This window comes from Callithrix jacchus, chromosome 6, assembly GCF_049354715.1.
Source record: "Callithrix jacchus isolate 240 chromosome 6, calJac240_pri, whole genome shotgun sequence".
In the NCBI taxonomy this organism is placed as follows: domain Eukaryota; kingdom Metazoa; phylum Chordata; class Mammalia; order Primates; family Cebidae; genus Callithrix; species Callithrix jacchus.
This window is the reverse complement of record NC_133507.1, coordinates 154,515,366-154,538,606: the sequence shown is the minus strand read 5'-3', so window position 1 is coordinate 154,538,606 and position 23,241 is coordinate 154,515,366. Positions and strand designations below refer to the sequence as shown.

Below are 23,241 nucleotides of genomic sequence, written 5' to 3'. Positions count from 1 at the left end.
CAGGTGGGGACAAAGGGTGCCCTCCCTGCTCCTCGCTGCCACTTCCAGACTGATCTCCCTCCTGTTTCTCTAAAACCTCCACTGTTGAGCAGTTTTGAATACCAAGTATAGGTGTAAGGCAGTAAGTGGTAATTCTGCAAGCCTCCACTCTCTCCTGACTCTGGGCAGAGGCTGGCTGAAGCAGGAGGATGTTGAGACAAGGACTGGCAGGATGTGCAGACCTGCAGGATGTGGGGAGGACAGTAGTGACAGGGTTGGGAAGGAGTGACAGGTCTGGAGGGTCCTAGGGGTGGTGGGGGTCCAGGAGAGAATGCACAAGTGAGGAGGCTGCAGGCAGAGGGTAGGACGTGGGCACTTTGAGCTTTGGAAGCTGGGACGATGCCCTGGCTGTGGCTGTGAGGATGGGCTGCCCTCCCACACATCAAAAGGTGTTGTGTGAAGTTCGTCTAGTGATGTCACTTCTGGGAGCCAGAGCTCATTCCTTCAGCAAGGAACGCAGGGTGCATGTGTTCAGCTGTTTCAGGGTAGCTGCTCTGCGCTCTTCTGGGCAGCAGAAGACATGCACAGAAGATAGGAATGGAAATCAATTCCATGTATAGGACCAGAGATAAACTTGTGGGATCAATTTTGCCAGTCCCCAGAGAAGGTGGGTGCCACGAAGGAGGCCACTGGGCAGCAGCAGGATTCCCCCACCCTCTCCTACTCCAAGGGCCAGGGTGGCCCTCCTTTGGAGGCCATTGTCTGGGAATTTGCAGTTTTAAAAATAATACCACTGGGTTTGATGCAGTGGCTCATACCTGTAATCCCAGCACTTTGGGAGGCCGAGGTAGGTGGATCTCTTGAGGTCAGGAGTGCAAGACCAGCCTGACCAACATGGTGAAACCCCTTCTCTACTAAAAATACAAAAAAATTAGCTTGGCGTTGTGCATCTGTAATCCCAGATACTCGGGAGGCTCAGGCAGGAGAATCACTTGAACCCAGGAGGCGGAGGCTGTAGGGAGCTGAGATTGTGCCACTGCACTCCAGCCTGGGTGACTTAGCAAGACTTGTCTCAATAAATAAATAAAAATAATACCACACTTCTCAGTCAGGGATGTGTTCAAAGCAATTCTGTTCTGTATGTTTTGAAGGTCTTGCTTTGTAAGTAACAGGAACTAATTGGTAGCTTTTAGGAATAAGCATTCAGGCAATTAGGAGCTCCTTCAGTGCCCCTTCAACTCTGAGGGTCAAGAGTTGACAGTCATTTCTCTCTCTGATTTTTTTCAGAGATGGGATCTATGCTGCCCAGGCTGGTTTTGAACTACTGGGCTCAAGCGATCCTCCCACCTCAGCCTCAAATAGCTGAGACTGTAAGCGTGTGTCACAGTGCCTGGCTAACAGTTATTTCTTAATTGTTTTGATAATTTATTCCATAATTATTTATTTTAATATTATACATTATGCCTTTAAAAATCAATTTAATGCAATTTATCCCTAAATCTCCCAAATACATATGTGTATACACTTGTGATATGTACTAGTTTGAGACATATGAATCTCCAATAATTGATTATTTCTGGCCTACAAAAACACTTTCATAGGGTTCAAGCTTAATATGTTATTTTCAAAAGAAATAAAGCTAAATTTTTTTTTTTTTTTTTGAGATGGAGTTTAGCTCTTGTTACCCAGGCTGGAGTGCAATGGTGCGATCTCGGCTCACCACAACCTCCGCCTCCTGGGTTCAGGCAATTCTCCTGCCTCAGCCTCCTGAGTAGCTGGGACTATAGATGCGCACGACCATGCCCAGCTAATTTTTTTGTATTTTTGGTAGAGACAGGGTTTCACCATGTTGACCAGGATGGTCTCAATCTCTTGATCTCGTGATCCACTGCCTCAGCCTCCCAAAGTGCTGGGATTATAGGCATGAACCACCCGCACCCGGCCTAAAACTAATTTTTTTAAAAAGTGCTTCAGGTCAGGCGCGGTGCTCACACCTATAATCTCAGCACTTTAGGAAGCCGAAGCAGGCTGATCACCTGAGGTCAGGAGTTCAAAACCAGCCTGGCCGACACGGTTAATATAAAAGTTAACCAGGCATGGTGGCAGACACCTGTAATCCCAGCTAATTGGGAGGCTGAGGCACGAGAATCGCTTGAACCTGGGAGGTGGAGGTTGTGGTGAGCCAAAATCATGCCACTGCACTCCAGCCTGGCCACAGAGCAAGACTCCATCTCAAAAAAAAAAAGTGCTCCCATAATTCAAATGTCTCCCAAAGCAGAGGATACTGAAAGATAGGTAGAGATGCATCAACTTTTCCAGGTAGCTTGATTAGGGTTACAATGAATTCCTCCACTTGACACATCAACAGACTGAAGCCCTTAGGTTTTAGGGCAGTTGTGCCTCCCAGCTTCGTGCCATTCTCTGACCCTGGTCTGCTTTCCCCAGTGTTTTGACTCACCATAAGACTGACACACCACATGCACCAGGGGATAAGACTTCCAGAGGACTCGGTCGCACCAGGAAGGCAAGTTGTACTTCATCTGTAAATCAAAGTCACAGGCTTTGCAAAATGCCTCTTACTTTTTTTTTAATCAGTGAAAGAAAAGATTAACTTGTGGCCTCTATAATTTTCAAATTAATTGGCTGTAACCTTTTTATAGAATTTCCCCGTAGGAGGCTTTTCACATGCCTCAAGTCCCGACTCCACTGCCACCCCCCACACTTTCAGACATCCTGGACGTCTGCTCTAGAATAAGATAACTCGCCTTCCTGTGTTTCCTCATCTATCCTCCTGGCTACCTCAGTATCCCTTGTGTTCACTTTGTCATGCTTTCTTTCTGACCTATATGAACCCACGCCTGTATTTTCAGCTCAGTCTCTACTCACTTTCTGCAGCCACTTACTTAATTAACACACTCCAGCTTCCACTCCTGCTTCCCTATTCATCCACCTATCCACCTCTTCATCTCCCAATCTATCCACCTGCTCATTTACTCATTCACCCATCCATCCACCTACCTACCTATCCATTTATCCATCCATCCATCCATCCACTCATCTACCTATTCATCCATCTATCCATCTACCCATCCATCCAAGCATCCACCTATTCATCCATCCATGCACCCATCCATCCATCCACCCACCCACCTATTCCTTCATCCATCCACCACCCATCCACCCACCCACTTATCCATCCATCCACCCATCCACTGATCCCTCCATTTATCCCTCCATCCCCCCATCCATTCATCCCTCTACCTACCTACCCATTTGCCTATTCACCCATCCATCTATTCATCCATTTATCTACCTATCCATCCAGCCATCCACCCATCCACCCACCCATCTACCCATTCACCCACCTATCCACCTATCTCTCTATTTATCCATCCATACATCCATCTCTCCACCCACCCACACATCCATCCATCCATCCATCTCTCCACCCGCCTACCCATTCACCTATTCACTCATCCATCTATTCATCCATTTATCCACCTATCCATCCACCCAGCCATCCATTGACCCGTTCACACACTTGTCCACCTACTTAGCCAGTCACTCAAACAGTATCTGTTAATACTATATGACAAGCCCTCTCCAGGGCCTCAGGCTGCAGTGGTGAGCAAGCTGTCCGCTGGGTGGGATAGACAAGGCACACTGGCGATAACAACTTTCTTTTATCAATATCCTTATCCCCTCATGTTCTAGCTCTTTCTTCTTGACCTCTGTCATCTCCTTCAATTACTTTTCTGTTTACTTCCTTTTACCATTTTTCTTTCAAGAATTGCCTCTGCTATTTGCATTGCCTCTGCTTCTGAACCACTCACTTAAAAAAAAACCAAAAAAACCTTTAGGTACAACTTACATAAAGTGTATAGTCCCATGAATTTTTACTTTTGTATACACTCCCCCACTACCCAGAGCAAGATACAGAAAACCCCTATCATCCTACAAGTTCCCTCATACCCCTTCCTTGTCAATGCCACAGCCCCCTAAAGGTGAGCATTACTGCGACTAACATCTCCACTGATTAATTTATATGATCGTATATAAATGGACTCGCTTAGCGGATACTGTTTTGTGTTGGACTCTTTCAGCCGCTTTGTTGTGTGTCAAAGTTCCATTGTCTGTAAGTATCACGTTTATCTACTCTACTGTTAATGGACATAGGCTGTTTCCAGTTTTGAAGACTATAAACAAAGCTGCCATAAACATTCTTTCTTCCTTTTTCTCCCTTGACATGGAGCCTCACTCTGTAGCCGAGGTTGGAGTGCAGTGGCGCAGTCTCAGCTCACTGCAACCTCTGCCTCCTTCTGAATTACAGTAAGCTAAGGTTTATTTATTATTGAAAAAAAATTTTTTTAATTAATGTAGAGTAGCCTAAGTGTACAGGGTTTCTGAGGTCGACAGCAGTGTACAGTGGTGTCCTAGGTTTCACACTCACTCACCACTCACTGACACCCAAAGCAACTTCCAGTCCTGTGAGCTTCATTCATGGTAAGTGCCCCATACAGGTGGACCCTCCTTTTCTTTCTTTCTTTTTTTTTGAGACAGAGTCTTGCTCTGTCAACCAGGCTGAAGTGCAATGGCGCAATCTTGGCTCACGGCAACTTCCATCTCCCAGGTTCAAGAGATTCTCTTGCCTCAGCCTCCCGAGTAGCTGGGGTTACAGGTCTGTCCCACCATGCACAGCTAATTTTTGTATTTTTAGTAGGAACAAGGTTTCACCATGTTAGCCTGGCTGGTCTCGAACTCCTGACCTCAAGGAGTTCTGAGTTCCGACCCACCCAGCTCAGCCTCCCAAAGTGCTGAGATTATAGGCCAGCACACCCAGCGCATTTTTTTCTTTTTAAACCGTATTTTTACTGTACTTTTTACTGTTTAGATACACAAAAGCTTATCATTGTGTTGCAATTGCCCACAGTATTGAGCAAAGTAAAATGCTGTGCAGGTTTGTAGCCTGGGAGCAATAGGCCACAGCATCTAGCTGAAGTGTGCTTAGGTTATGCCAGCTACGTTTGTGTAAATACATTCCATGAGGTTTCCACAATAACGAAGTCACCTAATGCTTTTGGAACATATCCCTGTAGATAAGCGATGCATCACTATTTTCAGCTGCGTTCTGGATATTTTCTGTGTCCTTCCACTAACGTCATACAATCAATACGTCTGAAAACAAGTTCTATTTTTTCCCCTTCAAGCCAGCTCCACCTTGTGATTTTCCAGTTTTTATCAATGGCAATCAGGTCTTCCAATATATCCTGTTTCCCCCTTTCTCTTTTTGTTTTAGATGGAGTTTCTCTTTGTTGCCCAGGCTGGAGTGCTCAGCTCACTGCAACCTCAACCTCCTGGGTTCAAGGGATTCTCCTGCCTCAGCCTCCTGAATAGCTGGGATTATACGGGTACACCACCACACCTGGCTAATTTTGTATTTTTAATAGAGATGGGGTTTCTCCATATTGGTCAGGCTGGTCTCTAACTCCTGACCTCAGGTGATCCTCCTGTCTCCGCCTCTCAAAGTGCTGGGATTACAGGTGTGAGCCACCATGGCTGGCCGCTTTTCCCCTTTCTGTCATTTTCACTGTTTTTTCCCTGATTTGGCCCTAGCTGTTGCTCAGCTGGACATGCACGATGGCTTCCTCACCGGTGCCCCTGCAGCCTCCTCATCCTTTACCACAATGCCCACCACAGTTCTGCACGTGCCACTCTGATGCACCAGTGCCCAGCTGAGCTTGCAGTGGCCTGTCATGCCTGGCATCTAGAACTCCCCGCTCTCCCATCTCAGGCCCTCATCTGCCTCAACTTAAACTCACATCAAAGCAAACCATCGTTTACCAGCCTTCACAGGGGTCCCCATGGACCTGCTCTGACAGTGCCTTTGGGCCAGGTGACCCTATTCACACAGCAGGCAGTGGATCCTGCAGAAGAGGGTGTCCCGTCCTGGGGGTCCCAGCCTCATTGGTGGCAGCAGTCTGGGACCGCCTCCTGTCCTCTCAGCTCTGTTCTCTTCCTCTCCTGCTCTGCCCTGAAATCCACCCAGCGCTTGGCCTTCGTCCCCCACGTCCAGTTCTTCACTTGCCTCTGCACCCAGGTGGGGCCTAGAACTCTTTCAGATGACACTTTGAACTTGTGCTCCAATTCCCTAGGCATCTAGTGGGCCTGAGTATCTCACTGCCCCAGCCATTCGACCCTTGAACCCTGCCAGGGGCTGGCTTCCCGGGCCCTTCCCGGCCCTGGCGTTGTCACATTCTGGCTCTGGCTACAGCGAGTCGCATATTTGGCTTGTTTTTCCTACTGTGAAGTCCCTGGAGCAGACATCTGTGCTCTCCCGTCACCTAGGAGAGTGCCTAATCCATAATAGGCCATCGGGAAACATCTTTGAAGAAATGAAAAATATCTTATTGCATCTTTCCCAAAACACTATTCCTTGACACAAGTGGACTCATAAGATATTAATTGGTATTCCATCAACAACTAACTGAGTTTGGCACACAGATTTTCTCATGGAGAACCACAGTGCTCTTAGGCCCATAAAGACTCTGATAAATCCTGCAGTGAAGAAACCTGCTTAATGTTAATTCACTCAGCAGTTTAGGACATTTATGTGATCACGAGACTTTAAAAAAAAGATCTTCAGAACCCAGTAAAGGAAATAATACTTTAAAATCCTCTCAGCATCTTAGAGTATCTGGACCAAAGGTAAATCACAAGGGTTATTTTTCCAGCTCACCGCAGGGCACAAGTGCGGTTGCCCATTTGCTCTGTGATACAAATCAAAATGTGCTTTCTAATTTTTTTCTTTCTTTCTTTTTTTTTGTCTAATGGATGAACACGCTCTCTGTTCACCTTTTGGGAACAGACACGAGCGGGGAGGAGGTGGAGGGCAGGGGAGATGTCTGTGAAGAGGACTCACCCCTGTTGCCTTCTGCTTGGTGTAGGCATATTTGTCCCGAGTATATCTTTCAAAACGGTAGGTGGGGGCAAATGTGATTTCCTCCTCCTCTGAAACAGAGAGACTTTGGTTTCAATTCTGATTCCACAGGTTTTGCATCTGGCCAACTTTCCCTGTTCACCTGGTGAAGAAATCGGGGGAAAGGGGATGAAAGGATGGCTGGAAAGGCTGCAGGAGAAGACGCTGCTGCTCTTACCGAAGTGCAGGAAGACCTTCTGCTCCTTCCTCTCTGTGAGCAGCTGGTCGTGGCACAGGAGGTCTGCGTACTGCTGCTGCTTGATTTTCTGGATGATGGTTTCTGCCTCCTGGAATAAGAATATGGCCGGGCCTCTGGTGAGAAGCCCTGCAGATCCAGGCCTGGCAAGCTTTGAGCTTCAGGGCTGGGGCAGGCAGCTGGATGAGCCGGGCTGCAGAGTGACGGTGAAGGGGGGTGGGTGGCTGTGACAGTTACAGGAACCAGGCATAAGCACAGGGGACCTGTGAGCAGCAGCTGAGGCTCAGTAACGGGAACAGTGTTGAGCCCCCTAAGGGAACAGCCGCCTCGGCCCACTTGGTTCATGTGTCTCTAAGACCACCTGCCCCTAGCTGACTCAAGGGAGGCTCCATCCCTGAAGCCCAGCCCAGTCCCAGGCGGGCAGCCCCTTACCCAGGTAGGCAGGTCCACTCGGTAGTTAAGATCCCCAAGCCAGAAGAGGTGCGTGAAGCGGTGAGTGATGTTAAAGGGACTCAGCTTCTTGTCGCCCAGGGCCAGGAACCGGAGAATGTTCATATAGTTTTGGTTTCGCCTAATGCAAGGAAAAAGCAGCCATCTAGCATGGGGTCGCTGGTTCCCCCCTCACTGTGGCAGGAAGTCACTCCTGCCATAGGTGGTGGGGGCGGTGGGAGGAGCATAGTAGTGGAGGGAGTGAGACAGCCCTCCAGCCCGGCTGCAGCAGACCACCTTAGCGGGCAAATACAGCACAGCCAGGAGGCAAAAGGCATTTGAGGCCACACTGGGTGCACAGAGGGCAGGGGCCCAGGAGCAGCTGCATCTGCTCAGCAGAGAATCAGAAAGTGAGGATTCTATAGATGGCTGTCTTCATTCCTGGGCCCCAGCTAGGCCCAATCAGCGTGGATTTGTAAGGAGGCCCCAAAGGAGGCTTTCTGCTTTAGAAACAGCGCTAGTTAGGGGTCCATCGGGCTAATGACATAGGGAAATATCTTTTCTGACGTTTAGACAAAATTCTTCCACACGAGAGGTCACTATTGTGCTGTAGATGCTTTTAATGAGACCATGGTGACCCTGAAAGGCCACAGGACACCCACAAGGTCAAGGGCACAAGCTGAGCAGGTCCTTCTGGTGCTTAGACGTGTGAGGCGTGTCTGGGCAGATAACCCAAAAGCACGATCCTGGGGGGAAGGAGTTCCATTACCTGAGTTTCTTTTCACTTCCTGAAGTCAAATGGCTGTTGACAAACCCCAAGGAGGTTCCATTGAACATAAACGACACCCCCACGGCTCCCTTGTTCCCTGAAACAAAGAGCAGAAAGAAGAATCAAAATATCAAACAGACATACTTGCCAAGGGGCCAGAAATCCCGGGAAGGCAGGTGAGAGGCAGGTGAGTGAGGCGCTGGCAAGGGGAAAGCGGATCGTGTTTGTGCGGGGTGGGAGACGCTGGGTTCTCAGCAGGGCAGAGGAAGGTGGCTGCTGCGACCCGCCCTGGGCATCTCTGTGCTAAGTGGGCAGCCAGAAGCCTTGGGAAGATTCAGAAGGTTCCAGCCTGGGGGGCTGATCTTCCTCTCAGCGAATTCAAGGTTCCTGGGGAGACTGAAAACCCACACTGAGATCACACCTTTTTCTGCCAACGTTCTGATCCATTCTAGACCAGTGGTTCCCAAAGGGAGTTACCCGGACCAGCAGCTGCACACCACGTGGGAACTTGTTGGACAGCCCCACCCCAGACTTACTGAATCTGAAATCCTGGGATGGGGCCCAGTAATCTGTTTGACAAGCCCTCCAGGGTCAGCGGCAGGCGAATGCTGGCTCACCGCCAGCTACAAATGGTTTTACATTTGTAAATGGTTAGAAGCAAATCAAAAGAAAAGCAATCTTTTGCGATGCATGAAAATATGACATTCAAATTTCAGTGCTCAGAAAGAGCATGTTACTGGAACACAGCCTGGAACCTCAGGACTGTCTCTGGCTACTTTAAGGCTACGAAGCAGAGCTGAGGCACTGTGACAGTTGTTGGCCTGAAGAGCCTAGAATGTTCACCATCTGGCCTTGTTTGGAAAACGTTTGTCAACCCCTGTTCTAGATGATTCTGCCACATGCAGGTGAGAACCTGCTGTGTCCAATGTAGGCACAGGCCACGTGTGACTATCAAACACCTGATATGTGGCTGGAACCAAATGAGACAGGTTGTGAGTGTAAAATACACATCAGAATTGTGGTGTTGGTAAGAAACACAGACTGTAAAATATCTAATAACTTTTTACATTGAATAGCTATTGAAATAATCGTATTTTGGATAAATGGAGTTCAATAAAATCTATGATTGAAATTAATTTCACTTGTTTCCTTTGAATATGGCTACTAGAAAATTTGATCTATTTGATCATAAATCTATTTCTTTATTATCTGTTTGGCTCCCATTTTCTTTCTTTCTTTTTTTTTGGAGATGGAGTCTCACTCTGTTGCCCAGGCTGGAGTGCAGTGGGGCAATCCTGGCTTGCTGCAACCTCCATCTCTTGGGTTCAAGCAGTTCTCCTGCCTCAGCCTCCTGAGTAGCTGGGACTACATGTGCACACTGCCACACCTGGCTAATTTTTTAGTAGAGATGGGGTTTCATGGTGTTGCCCAGGCTGATCACAAACTCCTGAGCTCAGGCAATCCTCCTGCCTCGTTCTCCCAAAGTGCTAGGATTACAGGTGTGAGTCACCATGCCCTGCAGTGGTCATAAAGCTGGGATTCTGGTGAGGCCTCTCTCTTCCCCCCTCTGATGCCAGCCACACTTCCTTTCTCAGGGAGGCCCCTGACCTCTGCTGTCTGCCTACACCACACACTTCTTTGTCAGCACGCTCCTCCTGAGAAACAGCTTCTTTTCCTCCTGTCTGTCCATGCAGTGGCTGTCAGGTCCACATGAGCAGAGCTCCTGCCTGCTCAGGAGCTGACCCAGTGCCCAGCCCTGAGGCCAGGATGACCAGGAACTGGGGTGGTAGCAACAGGCAAGGCCTGGCTGAGGCCGTGGTTTTATGTGGCCCCATGAGCGTATTCTGCACAGTGGGGCAGGGGCCGGTGAGTGGGGCTGGAAGCCCAGGGAGCGATGGAATCCAGACCCAGGGCGGTTCCTGGGCAGCAGGAGGGCGTGGGTGCAGCCAGGACAGCCACGAAGCTCCACCCTTCCACTGTGGCAGGAAGGAAGGGGGACAAGCGGGGGTGGACGTGGGCAGTTTGCGGTTTGTCAGCAGAAAAGCTGAGAGAGCTTTTCACATTCAGTTGCAGCAATTCTATTTCCTGTTCTCTCTGGGACTGTGTCCTATTCCTGACTCCACCGACCCCAGTCACCAAAAACCACTGGCCTCACCTCTGATGCCAGTTCTGGAGCCCTGTGTGTGCACCACCCTAGGTGCACACATGCACACACACACAAAGCCTCTAGCACTTATAGACATGGACTTGAACACCATCCTCACATACCCAGACTCTCATAAACACACAAACACACATGCATGAACTCGCACACACAGACACACACTCATAGATATGGGCGGTACACTCACACACGGACTCACATACCTAGACTCACATAAACACAAACTCAAAACACACATGCATGGACTCACCCACACACACAGACACAGGCTCATAGATATGGAGTTGTGCGCTCACACAGGGACTCACATACACAGACTTACAGAAGCACACACAAACACATGCGTGGACACACACACAGACACGCTCATAGATATGGGGTGGTACACTCACACAGGGACTCACATATATAGACTCACAGAAACACAAACACACCTGCATGGACTCACACACACACACAGACATTCACACAGTAATAGATATGGGGTGGCACACTCACACATGGACTCACATAAACACACTCACAAACCTGCATTTATAAACTCATAAATTTGTAAGCCCCTACATGGGCTTACATATACATGCACGCTCTCACACACACAAACACATACACAGACCTACTCCTACACACACTCTAGAGACACACGCACACACAGGCTCGCACTCCCATACTCATGAAATCTCCCTGCCCTTGTTTCTGCTCTCTAAAGTCAGCGACTCTCCGCTGACACCAGCATTTGCAGATCCAACCTGGTGTACAGGGACTGAGGGCAGGGGCTTATACGGAAGGTCTCACTGAAACACAGCCACTCCCATCTGCTTTCTGGGTTGACTATGGCTGCTTTCCCGCCAGAAAGGCAGAGAGGAGCACTGTCGAGTCGCCTGCAAAGCCTCAAATGTTTACAACTGGGCCCTTTCCTGTAAAAGTTGGCCGATCCCTGTTCTAGGCTCTCGCTAATTAAAGTGGGTCCCATGGGCCAACCAGCAGCACTGAAGTCGCCTGGGAACTTTTCTGAAACTGGGAACCCTGGGCTCCACCCAAGATCTCTGAGTCAGAACCTGCATTTTAGCTAGATCCCTGGGAGCGCTGGTGTAGACCCTGAGTGAGTTTCGGCCAGGGAGACCAACCACCCCTATTTGTTGAGGATTGAGCAGGGATCTGAGGACGCGAGGCTCTCCATTTTTAACCCAGGTGGGACTGGGATGACATGGTTGGGTGAGCTGAAGCAGAGGGTGTGGGAAGAACCCAGGGTCCCCGCCCGGCTCACCCAGCGTGTTTGCGATGCCTGTCTTCACGTTGTCAGTACAGATGTGACTGATCCGGTTCTCGTGCTCGGGCTTGGCCAGCACCACGATGCGGATGTTCCAGAGCGTGTGGATGGCGATCTGGTGGGAGGACAACGTTGCAATACTCGGCCCAAGTGTAGAGGGTGAACCAGGGCACAGTGACACCCAGTCCCAGCTCCTGGGTGTGGGGTACTCTGTCTGTAATCCCAACCTTTCAGAGGTCTCCCAACAATGCCTGATGGGGAGACAAAGCATCCTAAAGATGAGAACCGGGGCAGACCAAAGGTGGGAAGATAAAGGACTCAGTGGTTTCCAGCCATAATACCCCACGGATCCCATCTATTGCTGAATACTGAAGCATCTCTCAGTGGGGGCCCCCAGACAGCCTTGAAAACTGAGAACTGACAGGCTGAGCCTGCCCTTGCCTCTGAGACAGCCCAGCTGAGCAAAGACTCTGTCCCAGAAGCCCACCCGGGGCACGGCCAGCTGCTCACTGTTTTAAAAGTCATGCTGGTGATTTCTTGCAGCGAGTGTTTGAGGATCTCCAGCCACTCCTTCTCGCTCAGGGGGTCCTCCTGGGTGCCGATCACATAAATGTCATGGGGTATGTAGTCAGCAGAGTCATCCCGAGTCTTTCCCTGCCCCTTGGAGAGAAACCAGGACGTGATCTTCTTGGGAGGGAGGGCGTTACCTTCAACAGCAAAACCCAACACCAAGTGAGTCAAAGGCACATGGAGTCAAAGCATCAGGAGAATTCAAAACAGAGGGCAGGAGTGTGGGGGAGGTCACGTCGTCACCCAAGACCATCCAAGCAGCCCAAAGAAAAGCTTGCCACGGAGCCCTGGGCGCTAACCTCACCTGGGATGTGGGTTAGGGCTAGAGCTCAGTTAAGCCTCTTTTTAAACATAACGTTAAGTTTCAAGATATAGAAACACCAGAAGATTCCCTGATGTCAGACACTGTCCTGCACTTTGAGGCTACGATAACTGAGACATAGTCCTGTCCCTCAAGGATCTCACATCCTATCCTCAAGACAGCCAAGGGAACTGATGAGTTTTGGGTGGTGGCTTCTAACCCATTGCTGGGTGACAACAAAGGCTCCCTTGCAAGACAGATCCCAGCCCAGAGCGGAGAGATGCATGGGTGTGAGCCGGAGAAACAGGAGCACCTGGAAACTCCTCCGCACTCCCATTTCAAAACTGAGCTGCAGCAGCTCAATCAAGAAATGTCGAACGGTTCACCCCACAATGCCCTTGAAGGATGAGCAAACTTTGTTCCTCAAAGAGATGAGTTTCTTGGCTAAAAAGTGCAAAGAAGCCAAGCATTGGAGTAAATGGACTGTGGCTAAATTCTGCTCCCGTGAAAGGCTCACAGTGGGTGCCCAAACCCCTGGGCTGGTGGGCCTGGCCCTCCTGCAGCATGGCCCCAGCTGGCTCCTTCCACACACTTCTGTGGGAAGGACACCCCCTGCCCTTGTGTCATTGACATCCCTGACCACGTCCAGAGGGAGATCAGGCAGACTTTTGTTTCTTATTAGAGACGCTAAAAGGGACTGAAGAGGACATGTGACCCCGGGGGCACTGGCCCCGGCTCTATTCCAGGGCTGCTGTGGCCCTGGGACACAAGTGACATGGTGCCACTTCACGTCCAGGAGGCCCCTGTTGGCTGCTGCTCACCCTCTTCCTCCCAGACTCCTCTCAGGACAAAGGGCAAAGGGCAAAGGGCATGGAATGCCCAGTGTAATTCCATGCAATAGCTGTTTATCTGAAATTCAGATTTAACTGGATGTCTTCTATCTAATTTATTTCTACCTGAACGCTTACACTAAAAAATTATTTAGGATGGGCGTGGTGGCTTACACCTGTAATCCCAGCACTTTGGGAGGCTGAAGTGGACAGATCACTTGAGGTCAGGAGTTTGAGACCCGCCTGAACAACATGGAGAAATCCTGTCTCTACTAAATATACAAAAATAGCCCAGCATGGTGACGCATGCCTGTAATCCCAGCTATTTGGGAGGCTGAGGCAGGAGTATCACTTGAACCTGGGAAGTGGAGGTTGTGGTGAGCAGAAATCGCACCATTACACTCCAGCCTGGGCAACAAGAGTGAAACTCCATCTCAAAAAATACATATATATTTACTATTATTTATATTTAGTAGAGTGCATATGTTTAGTATATAAATATACACTAATATATAAATATACAGTATACATGTTTAATACAAAATATATTTAGCATATTCTTAGTATTTATTATTAGCTATATGCTCAAACTAATCAGTATGATTTATATTTAATATAATAATTACATTGATATATTTAGCATATGTATACATACTATTTATTCAGCATAATGTCTATTTAGCATATATATTTAGTATATATTTGTAGCTAAACATATATACTAAAAAAATTGCTTCTATGAAGTTAAAATTTAACTGGGCATCCTTTATCTACCTACCTACCCGCCGCTCTCTCTCTCTTTCTCTCTTTCTCTCTCTCTCTCTCTCTCTCTCTCTCTCTCTCTCTCTCTCTCTCTCTCTCTCTCTCTCTCGGTAAGTCTGGCAACCCTACTCGGGTGGATTTCTTTCTTTCAGGTCTGGGCCCCTTGGTGAGCTGCCTAAGGCTGGCAGGGTGCCCATGAGCCCCTTCACCTAGATATTCAGACTCTTTCCCTAACACTTTCCAATTTAGACATACAGAGCGACCCACTCCAGCTGCTCTTGGGGTACGATAGTTCCAAAGCTCATCTTCCTTACCCATCCTCTCAGGAAAAGGGTGGAATTCCTTAGAAGGAGGCTGAGTGGGTGGGTTGGGGGTTCGGGACAGGGCTCTGGGGCAGGAAGGAAGGGGAGATGGTTGTTGTCACTCTACCCCACCTTGAGGAGGCCTGAGTCAGGGAAGCAGAAGCAGAGGGGCAACTTCAGGGAGGGGGTGACTGCGGGGAGGGGGTGACTGTGGGGAGGGGGCGACTGCTGGGAGGGGGGACTGTGAGGAGGCAGCGACTGCGGGGAGGGGGCGACTGTGGGGAGTGGGGACTGTGGGGAGGGGCTTGCGGACCCACCCATGTTCCAGGTGCCGATGAAGATGGTGATCATGTCGGGCTCCGGCTGCTCCGAGTGTTTGTTCTTCATCTGCTGCAGGAGCTGGCAGAAGCCTTCTCTCTTCTAAGGACGAAAGGGCAGACAGACTTAGAAAGGCTTCTGCCTCCCTGCACATTACACTTTGCAAAGGGCTTGGTCAGCTTCAAGAAAACTGAGAGGAGTGTAAATCAGTGTGAACTTTCAGACAGCAACCTGGAAACATGTGTCCAAAGTCTGCCCCAGACATTCCCCTGAGAGGTCAGGACTTTAAGAAAGCCATCAGGAGATGCGCTGAGGTCCAACCCTGTCACAGCTCTGTAGCTCATGCCTCGGTACAGAAAAAATCAGAAACAATCTTACTGTCCAGCCTTAGGGGATTCATTAGAAATGTATTATAGGGCCAGGCACATACATGACTTATGTCTGTAATCCCAGCACTTTGGGAGGCTGAGGCAGGCAGATCACCTGAGGTCAGGAGTTCAAGACCAGCCTGACCAACATGGTGAAACCCCATCTCTACTAAAAATACAAAATTAGCCGGGTGTGGTGGAACATGTCTGTAATCCCAGCTACTCGAGAGGCTGAGGCAGAAGAATTGCTTGAACCCAGGAGGTGGAGGCTGCAGTGAGTTGAGATCGTGCCACTGCACTCCAGCCTGGGTGACAGAGTTAAATTCTGTCTCAAAAAAAAAAAAGGATCATAGCCCATCCATAAATTAGAATATCATAGTGTTTAACAAGTGTGATCCAGAGCTATCTTGCCAACAAGGAGAGGTGGCCACAATATATTGTCAGGTGCGAAAAGCTAGTTGACAAATGGTGTGAGTGGCATCACTGCATTTTTAATAAAGCATTTGGGCCTGGCACAGTGGCTCATGCCTATAATCCCAGCAGTTTGAGAGGCTGAGGCAGAAGAATTGTTTGAGCCCAGGAGTTTGAGATCAGCCTGGGCAACACAGGGGAACCCTGCCTCTACAAAAATACAAAATCAGCCAGCCATGGTGGTGCATGCCTGCAGTCCCTCCCAACTTAGGAGGTTGAGGTGGGAGGATTACTTAGGGACAGCAAGTTGAGGTTGCAGTGAGCCATGATCTTGCCACTACACTCCAACCTGGGTGACTGAACGAGACCCTGTCTCAGAAAAGAAAAGAAAGAGGAAGGAAAGAAGGAAAGAGAGAAAGAGAAAGAAAGAGAGAGGGAGAGAAGGAGGAAGAAACAGAAGGAAGAAAGAAAGAAAATTCAAAACCATTTGGAAGAGGCATAGTCCACGATTAACTCATGGGTGTTTTTATTTTAAACATTTACTTGTTGGTGTTTGCCATGTCTTCACCAAGGAGAATAGGTTACTTATGTAATGAAAGAAAATTTAAATTAAAGAAACTAATTAAAAAGAAGAGAGGACAGGAAGGCTGTCATAGCCTCCTCAGGATTTTTCACCTATTCTTCTGGGGTACCCACTGGGGCACCAGGCAGCCACAGCTGGCCCTCTCTAGGCTGCAATCAATGAGCAGGCTGACTTTAACAAAGCTACCCAAAATTTCAGGTTCTAACATTATGACATGACCAGTGTTTGACTATTTCGGACCTTCAAAGGCAAAAATTTTACATGATTCAACCTCATAAGCGCAAATCTCCTTAAGTCCTCCCTGAAGACACCAGCTCACAGAGGTGTAATGATGGCCATGTTTACTGTCACCTGCCTTGAGTTGGGGGTAGCTCAAGATTCACCACCTCTGTTTATCCCTGTGCCTCAGTCTGTTTGAGGTCACAGCAATGGGGCAGAACTGGTGTTTGGACCTGTACCCGGGAGCTCAGAAAACATTCCAGGCCGGTGGTCTTTCTCTCCATCTCCCACCACCTGTCTGGGCCCCAGACCCTTCTCTGTTATTCCTGGCAGCTCTGGACACCCTAGACCTCCCACCAGCCCACCCCTGCTGCTTTGGAGGTGAAAGTAGGAGCAGGGACTGGGCACTCAGTGGGAGGCTATCACTGTGGACCTGTCCCAGAGACCCTTGTCCCTTGGCCTTGCTGGGGGTCCCTGACGTGAGATGTCAGCCAGCACCTGATGTGATGGATACCCTTATTGCTCTGCAATCTTTTTTTTTTCTTTTTTGAAACAGGGTCTCGCTCTGTCACCCAATCTGGAGTACAGTGGTTTGATCACAGCTCACTGCAGCCTCTAACTCCTGGGCTCAAGCAATCCTCCCATTTCAGCCTCCCAAGTAGCTGAAGCTACAGGGTCATGCCACCGTACCCAGCTAATTTTTTTTTTTTTCCATAGAGATGGGGTCTCACCATGTTGCCTAGGCTAGTCTCAAACTCTTGGTCTCAAGCAACTCTCCCACTTCAGATGCCCAAAGTGCTGTGATTATGGGCGTGAGCCACCCACCGAGCCTGGCCTAGTTTTTTTGTTTTGTAGACATGGGGTCTCACTATGCTGTTCAGGCTGGTGCAATCCATTCTTACTGCCTCACAGGAGCTGCACAGCAGAAAACAGAGTGGGGCCACAATGATGGGTTTTGGCCCTTGGTTCAAATTTCTAAGATGAGTGGTCAGATCACAGAGAATCCACTCTAGGGGGCACAGAGGGCCGGCCTGGGTTTTCCCAGTGGCCCACAGCACCTCTTACCCCAGGAACCCATCCTGGCAGGGGCATCTCACTTCAGCAGAGTGGGGCAAAGTGTAGAAATGAAAGTCTCTGGGATGGAGCTCCAGTCAAGACTCAGATTTAAATCCAGGGTGTCTCGCACCTATAATCCCAGCACTTTGGGTGGTGGAGATGGGAAGATTGCCTGAGCCCAGGAGTTCAAGACTAACCTGGGAAACACAGCGAGATTCTGTCTGTACAAAATATAAAAAATTAGCTGAGTGTGGTGGTGTGTGTCTGTGGTCTCAGCTACTCGGGAGGCTGAGGTGGGTGGGGGGATCCCTTGAGCCCAGGATGTGAAGGCTGCAGTGAGCTGTGATCGTGCCACTGTACTAGCCTAGACGATAAAGTGAGACTCTGTCTCAAGTCAGCCAATCAATCAATCAATCATCAGTCAATCAGTCGATCAATCCAGGAGTGTCCCAAAGGTTTCCCAAGTCCAGCCCAGAGACGCTAAAAGCCGTTCCTCCAGGCATGGGGCTAAGTGAGATGTGGGTGATAAAGGACCTGGCTAGGAGGCAGCTGGGCAAAGTGGGGAGCCTCCCTGCTCCTGACACAGTGACTGCTCAAATCCTGGCCGATCTGGAACATGGTCCTTAACCTCTCTGAGCTCACCTTTCCCAGGTGTGAAATGGGTTGTTCCGGGAACTGAATGAGCTAATGATACACACTCCCTGGCATACGGTAAGCCTCAAAACACATGTGTCCCTTCCCTACCTCACAGCCCATCTTAGAAGTTTCCTGTCACTTACTTTGGAGTCAGCAAAAACATATTCCTTCCGCAGGATTTTCTCCTTCTCTGTTTCCACCAAGATCACCAACTTGTTCAGAAATTTCTGTGACTTAATGAGCTGCAAGACTTAAGAGAAAAGAAATTCATTAATTCATGCATCCACTCATTTAACCAGGATGACCTGTCTCTATTACGTTCCAGGCACCTGACTATCAACTCCCTTGATGTTCCCATCCCCAAGCTGAGCCCCGAGTTTGTGTCTGGTCTTCCGGATTTCTCTGCTTCCAGCTGCTCTTCCCAGGAGAGGCTCACGCTTGGGAAGGGTGATGTCTGACAAGAAGAATTGGCCTGGCCACAGCAGAGACAGCGTGATTGTCTTTTCATCTTTCTTCCTGCCTCCCTCCTTCCCCTCTCTCTTCTTCCTTCTCCTCTTCTTCTTCCTCTTTTTCCTCCCTTCTTTCTTCCTTACTCTTCATCCTTTCCTTATTTTGCTTTGCTTTTAATTTATATCTAAATTTAATTTTACATTTTACTTTCATCAACAATCAAAAGAATCAAACTGTTCTGTAAGTTTTTTGCAGACAACAGCCTCCCTCCAACCCAACCTCCCTTCAATGTCCTGTTCCCTTGAGGCAACCAATTTCAACTCTCTTAATGGATTCTTTTGGAATTTTACTGTTTCTAAAAAAAAAAAATGCTTAGATTACTACCTTTTGATGTTTCGGTTTTCATTATTTCCTATTACATGTTTGACTGTCCACCGTGGAAGATGAAGGTTTGACTTTCACACAACCTGCTCCCCGGCCTTGACTCCCTGCCAATGTGTAATTGCAGTCTCCACATCATCCTTCTAACAATTATATCATAATTTTGGCCAGATAAGTACTCAGTGTTTGTTATTCTAATTATAGAAATGCTATTGACAGACCAGCTCTGATTGGTTCTCTTTTTCTGGACAACTTTTTGTTATTCCTGGAGTTTGTGATTGCCATACTTTTTTCTTGTTTCTAATTCTTCCCCAGTTTGTAACTCTTTCCCACGTGACCAAGCACTTTCATCAGTTTCTGTGTGCTGAGGGAGCCTTTCCCAGAGCCTCTGGGTCTTCTCTGGACAGGTGACCTCTAGGCCTGAGGCAGAGTCTTTACCCTGGGGTTTTACTTCATAATCCAGGAATCCATTTATTTCTCTTTCTCTCTCTCTCTCTCTCATATTAAATCCCATTTCTTGGACCCCACGTCTTCCTCTTCTTGGTTTACACCCTCATTTTGGCGGAGCAACATCTCTAGTAGCTTTCCAAGAAAGGAAGAATGGGTGGTTCATTTTTAGAGGCCTTGCATGTCTGAAAATTCTACCCTGGCACTTCACTGACAAAACTCCAAATTTGAAATAATTTTCCTCAGGACTCTGGAACCTTGTTCCATCATCTCTAGTTTTCAGGATTGCTGGAGAAACAATATTGTTCTGATTCTCTTGTTTAGAAAATAGCACAGCAGGCCCAAGACTGCTGTCCTCAGAAGGGCTTGCTTGAAAGGTTGGCTTTTTGCTGTCATCTGGGAACATGGATTTTGGGAGGGCTCCTGCCATTCCCAGAGCTGATGAGTGGCTTGCTGTGCCTATACTGTTTGTACAAACAATATGGTTTATGCTGAGCACCTGTTTTCCTTCTGGGAGTCTGGAATCTGGGTACCTGCCAGGCAGAGGGTGTCTACATGTCCCCAATTAACAACTGCATTTCACACATGTTGTCACAACTCACTGGAGGAGGAGGGAAGTGTGGTGCTATGTGACTCCACAGGAGAGCGGAGCCACTCCTAATGGTGGCTCACTGCACTTAGAAGGAAGCGTGAGCCTGGCACTCTGGCTCAGCAAACCCACAGGCCTGGCCCATGCTCAGCCTCAGCCTCGTCTGAGCCCCAGACGCCTGGCCATCTCACCAGCCACACTGGCTCCCGTCTTAGTTGCCTTTCCTGAACCTTCCAGCATGACAAAACAACAAAATAATTCTTAGCAGGACCCATTTAGGATTAAGCAAGTTTATCAGAGGTCTGAAGGAACCCCCCAAACCTCTGTGATTTAGCAGGAGACAAGATAAGGGTAATCACCCAGCACCTGGACCCATTTAAATAAGTACATTTACTGAGGCTCCAGAGGAAGGTCTTCAGGACTCAGACCTTAGTTATAAATTCAAAGAAGTTAATCACGTATGTCTTTAGATGAATGCACACTTACACGTAGACACGTAGCTGAGAAGGTATATAAGCTCTGGAAAACTTTGTAATTTTGAGTTGGTCTGGCGACAATTTCCAGGCCTTCTTCCTGTAACCAGTTACAGAAAATAACAACGCTCTTCCTCCCCAGTTCATCCGCATCTTGTTCTTGGGCCATGAGAAACAGCAGCCCAACCCTCATTTTGGTCCAGGAACACCAGCACTTTGGGAGGCCAAGGCAGGCAGATAACCTGAGCTTAGGAGTTTGAGACCAGCCTGGCCAACACGGTGAAACAAAAAGTACAAAAATTAGCCAGGCATGGTGGCGCATGCCTCTAGTCCCAGCTACTTGGGAGGCTGAGGCACAAGAATCGCTTGAACCCAGGAGGTGGGTGGAGGTTGCTGTGAGCCGAAATCATGCCATTGTACTCTAGCCTGGGCAACAAAAGTGAAACTCTGTCTCAAAAAGAAAAGAGAATTCGATCCTGCAAGCATTTTGTCTTTGCGTCCCCTGTCTCCTGTCCCCAGCTTTCCTCCAGTGTCTGGTGATCCTCAGCTGTCTGTGTCCAACAGTGAGGTGGGGTCCGTCGAGCAGGGCTTCTCCACGGGGTGATCCGATGGGCCAAATCCTGGAGAAACCGCGTGATAGCAACACCTTTCCATCTTTGCCCCTGGGCTGATCAAGCCTCCCAGAGAAGACTTCTAACTCCTACCTAGGGACGGTGGGGCCAGCAGCGTCCTGGGAAATGGGCAGGGAAGATGGCTGGGGTCTCAGCACTCAGAAAGTGACTATCCCTTAGTCCTCTGTTTTCAGTAGGCTCTCCTGCCTCCAGCAGGTCTGGTGTCTCCTGGCCCTTCACCTTCTCCAAAGAACAAACATCCAATCTTCTGCCAAAGGAGTGAGGAGGAGCCATTAGCTACATGGAGTGGAGCGGGATCTGTTGGGCTGAACTCTCTTTTCAATAGTTTTACATCTGACCCTGCTGTGCATAACCCCACTTTCACCCCTCTTCTCAGGGTCCCCAAGGCTCTGAGCTCCTGAACCGCCTGTGGGTTTTATGTGAGTCAGTGTCTCTATTTTTCTTCCACCTGCTTAAATTCCATTTTTTGGTTCCGGTAAGTGGCTCTCACTATCCGTCTCCTTTCCAGCTTTCAGAGTGCTGTTGCTCTCCTGTTCTCCCTTTCCCTGTGGGCTTTGCCTTCCGGGAGGGAACTGATGATAGAGTATGCATTCAACCATCACCCTGGGCTGGAAGACTCCCCAGGGGGAAATCACATCAGCCTCGTCAGCACCTCAGTAAGCATTCCACGGTCCGATTCCTACCACTGCTAACCAAACACCCTGAGACGTTTCCAGTCTGCTATGATCAGGCCATGTTTCCTACCCCTGAATTTCCTTGCCATCTGTTTGCAGGGCTGTGCAGCTGCCCCCAGAATGTGACGTCTTGTTTGATCAGGGTCATTATTCCATCAGGGTCAGTCAGTGCCCCAAAGTGCTGGGATTACAGGTGTGAGCCACCATGTCCCGCCCCAAAATATTTTCTTTCTTTTGTTTTTTTTTTTTTTTTGAGACAAGGTCTCACTCTGTTGCCCAGGCTTGAGTGCAGTGGCGCAATCTCAGCTCACTGCAACCTCTGCCTCCTGGGTTCAAGCAACTCTCCTGCTTCAGCCTCCCAAGTAGCTGGGATTACAGGCATGTGCCACCATGCCCAGGTAATTTTTTTTATTTTTGGCAGAGATAGGGTTTCACCATGTTGCCCAGGCTGGGGGCCTCCTGGAATTTTATCTGATAAGTATGGCAACCTTAACCATGCCCCTCTAAAGGAACTTTGAGACACTGAAGAATAAAAAATGCTGTTGTAGCTATCTCAAAACCCGCAGGGATTTGAGGGCTTCGTGGGGGTCTTAAAACCTGACATAGGATGTACACCATTGCGTGGAGGTCGGGATTTATCTGAGGGAAGGGTCTACACATTGATCAGGTTTCTCAGGGGAACCCACTGGCCACCCAAATGAAGAAAGATGTCCATTTGCCGTCAGCCAGAATGGGAGGCTGCACAGGAAGCTCTCACGCTTTCGTTAACCCTCTGGTCCTGTCTGCTGCTGATCTCCAGCCCCATGTGGCCCGCACCGGTACTGTCTACCCCGCTGCCTCTAACACCCTGCCTGGCCTCCCTAACCTGGGCCCTGGCCTGCCAGCCCCAGAGCTCATCTCCCGGCATTAGCACACGCTGCTCTGCTAGCTGGGATGCTCCTCCCTCAGACCCCTGCCCGACTGCTTGCTTCTCAGCCCTGGGGTCTCCGCCAATGTGCCCCTTACTCAGAGGAAACTCCCTCGTCTGCCCCTTCTACACTATCCCCTCTTGCCAGTTAACCTTGACCCCATTGCCCTGTTTTGTTTTCTTTGCAGCACCTTTCAGAGCTGGATCAGCCACTGTATTGACAGATGTATTTGAGCCTCTATTGGCCCCTCAATGCACCAGAATATATATTCACGTGGGCGGGGCCTCATCTGTCCTGCTGGCCCCGGATCCCTGTGTCTTGCCCACTGCAGCTTCTCCATATGCACTTGTTGTGTGAAGAGTTTCCATTTTATGGTTGAGTTGATTTGATGGTTCTCAGAACTTGCTAATAAACACTGACTCTCAGAGTGGCTACCACGTGCTGAGCTCTAGCCTAAAGAGCCTTATGCATATTATTCCTGTAATTTTTATCATCCCCATTCTACAGATGAGGAAACTGAGGGCTAGAGAGGTCATGGTCACACAGCT

The 23,241-nt window shown here is 48.9% G+C and overlaps 1 protein-coding gene across 1 annotated transcript in view; it reads right to left on the bottom strand.

Annotated features, from left to right (window-relative positions):
- Positions 1 to 23,241, bottom strand: part of INPP5D (inositol polyphosphate-5-phosphatase D) — a 147,407-nt gene that overhangs the window by 34,870 nt on the left and 89,296 nt on the right. The window contains exons 10-18 of the mRNA XM_035306081.3: positions 18,283 to 18,389; positions 14,866 to 14,968; positions 12,294 to 12,490; positions 11,781 to 11,898; positions 8,350 to 8,446; positions 7,584 to 7,722; positions 7,134 to 7,242; positions 6,899 to 6,987; positions 2,438 to 2,519 (exon numbers count right to left, since the gene is read on the bottom strand). Of these exons, the coding sequence (XP_035161972.1) occupies positions 2,438 to 2,519; positions 6,899 to 6,987; positions 7,134 to 7,242; positions 7,584 to 7,722; positions 8,350 to 8,446; positions 11,781 to 11,898; positions 12,294 to 12,490; positions 14,866 to 14,968; positions 18,283 to 18,389 (1,041 nt within the window). The remainder of the gene's footprint in view (positions 1 to 2,437; positions 2,520 to 6,898; positions 6,988 to 7,133; positions 7,243 to 7,583; positions 7,723 to 8,349; positions 8,447 to 11,780; positions 11,899 to 12,293; positions 12,491 to 14,865; positions 14,969 to 18,282; positions 18,390 to 23,241) is intronic.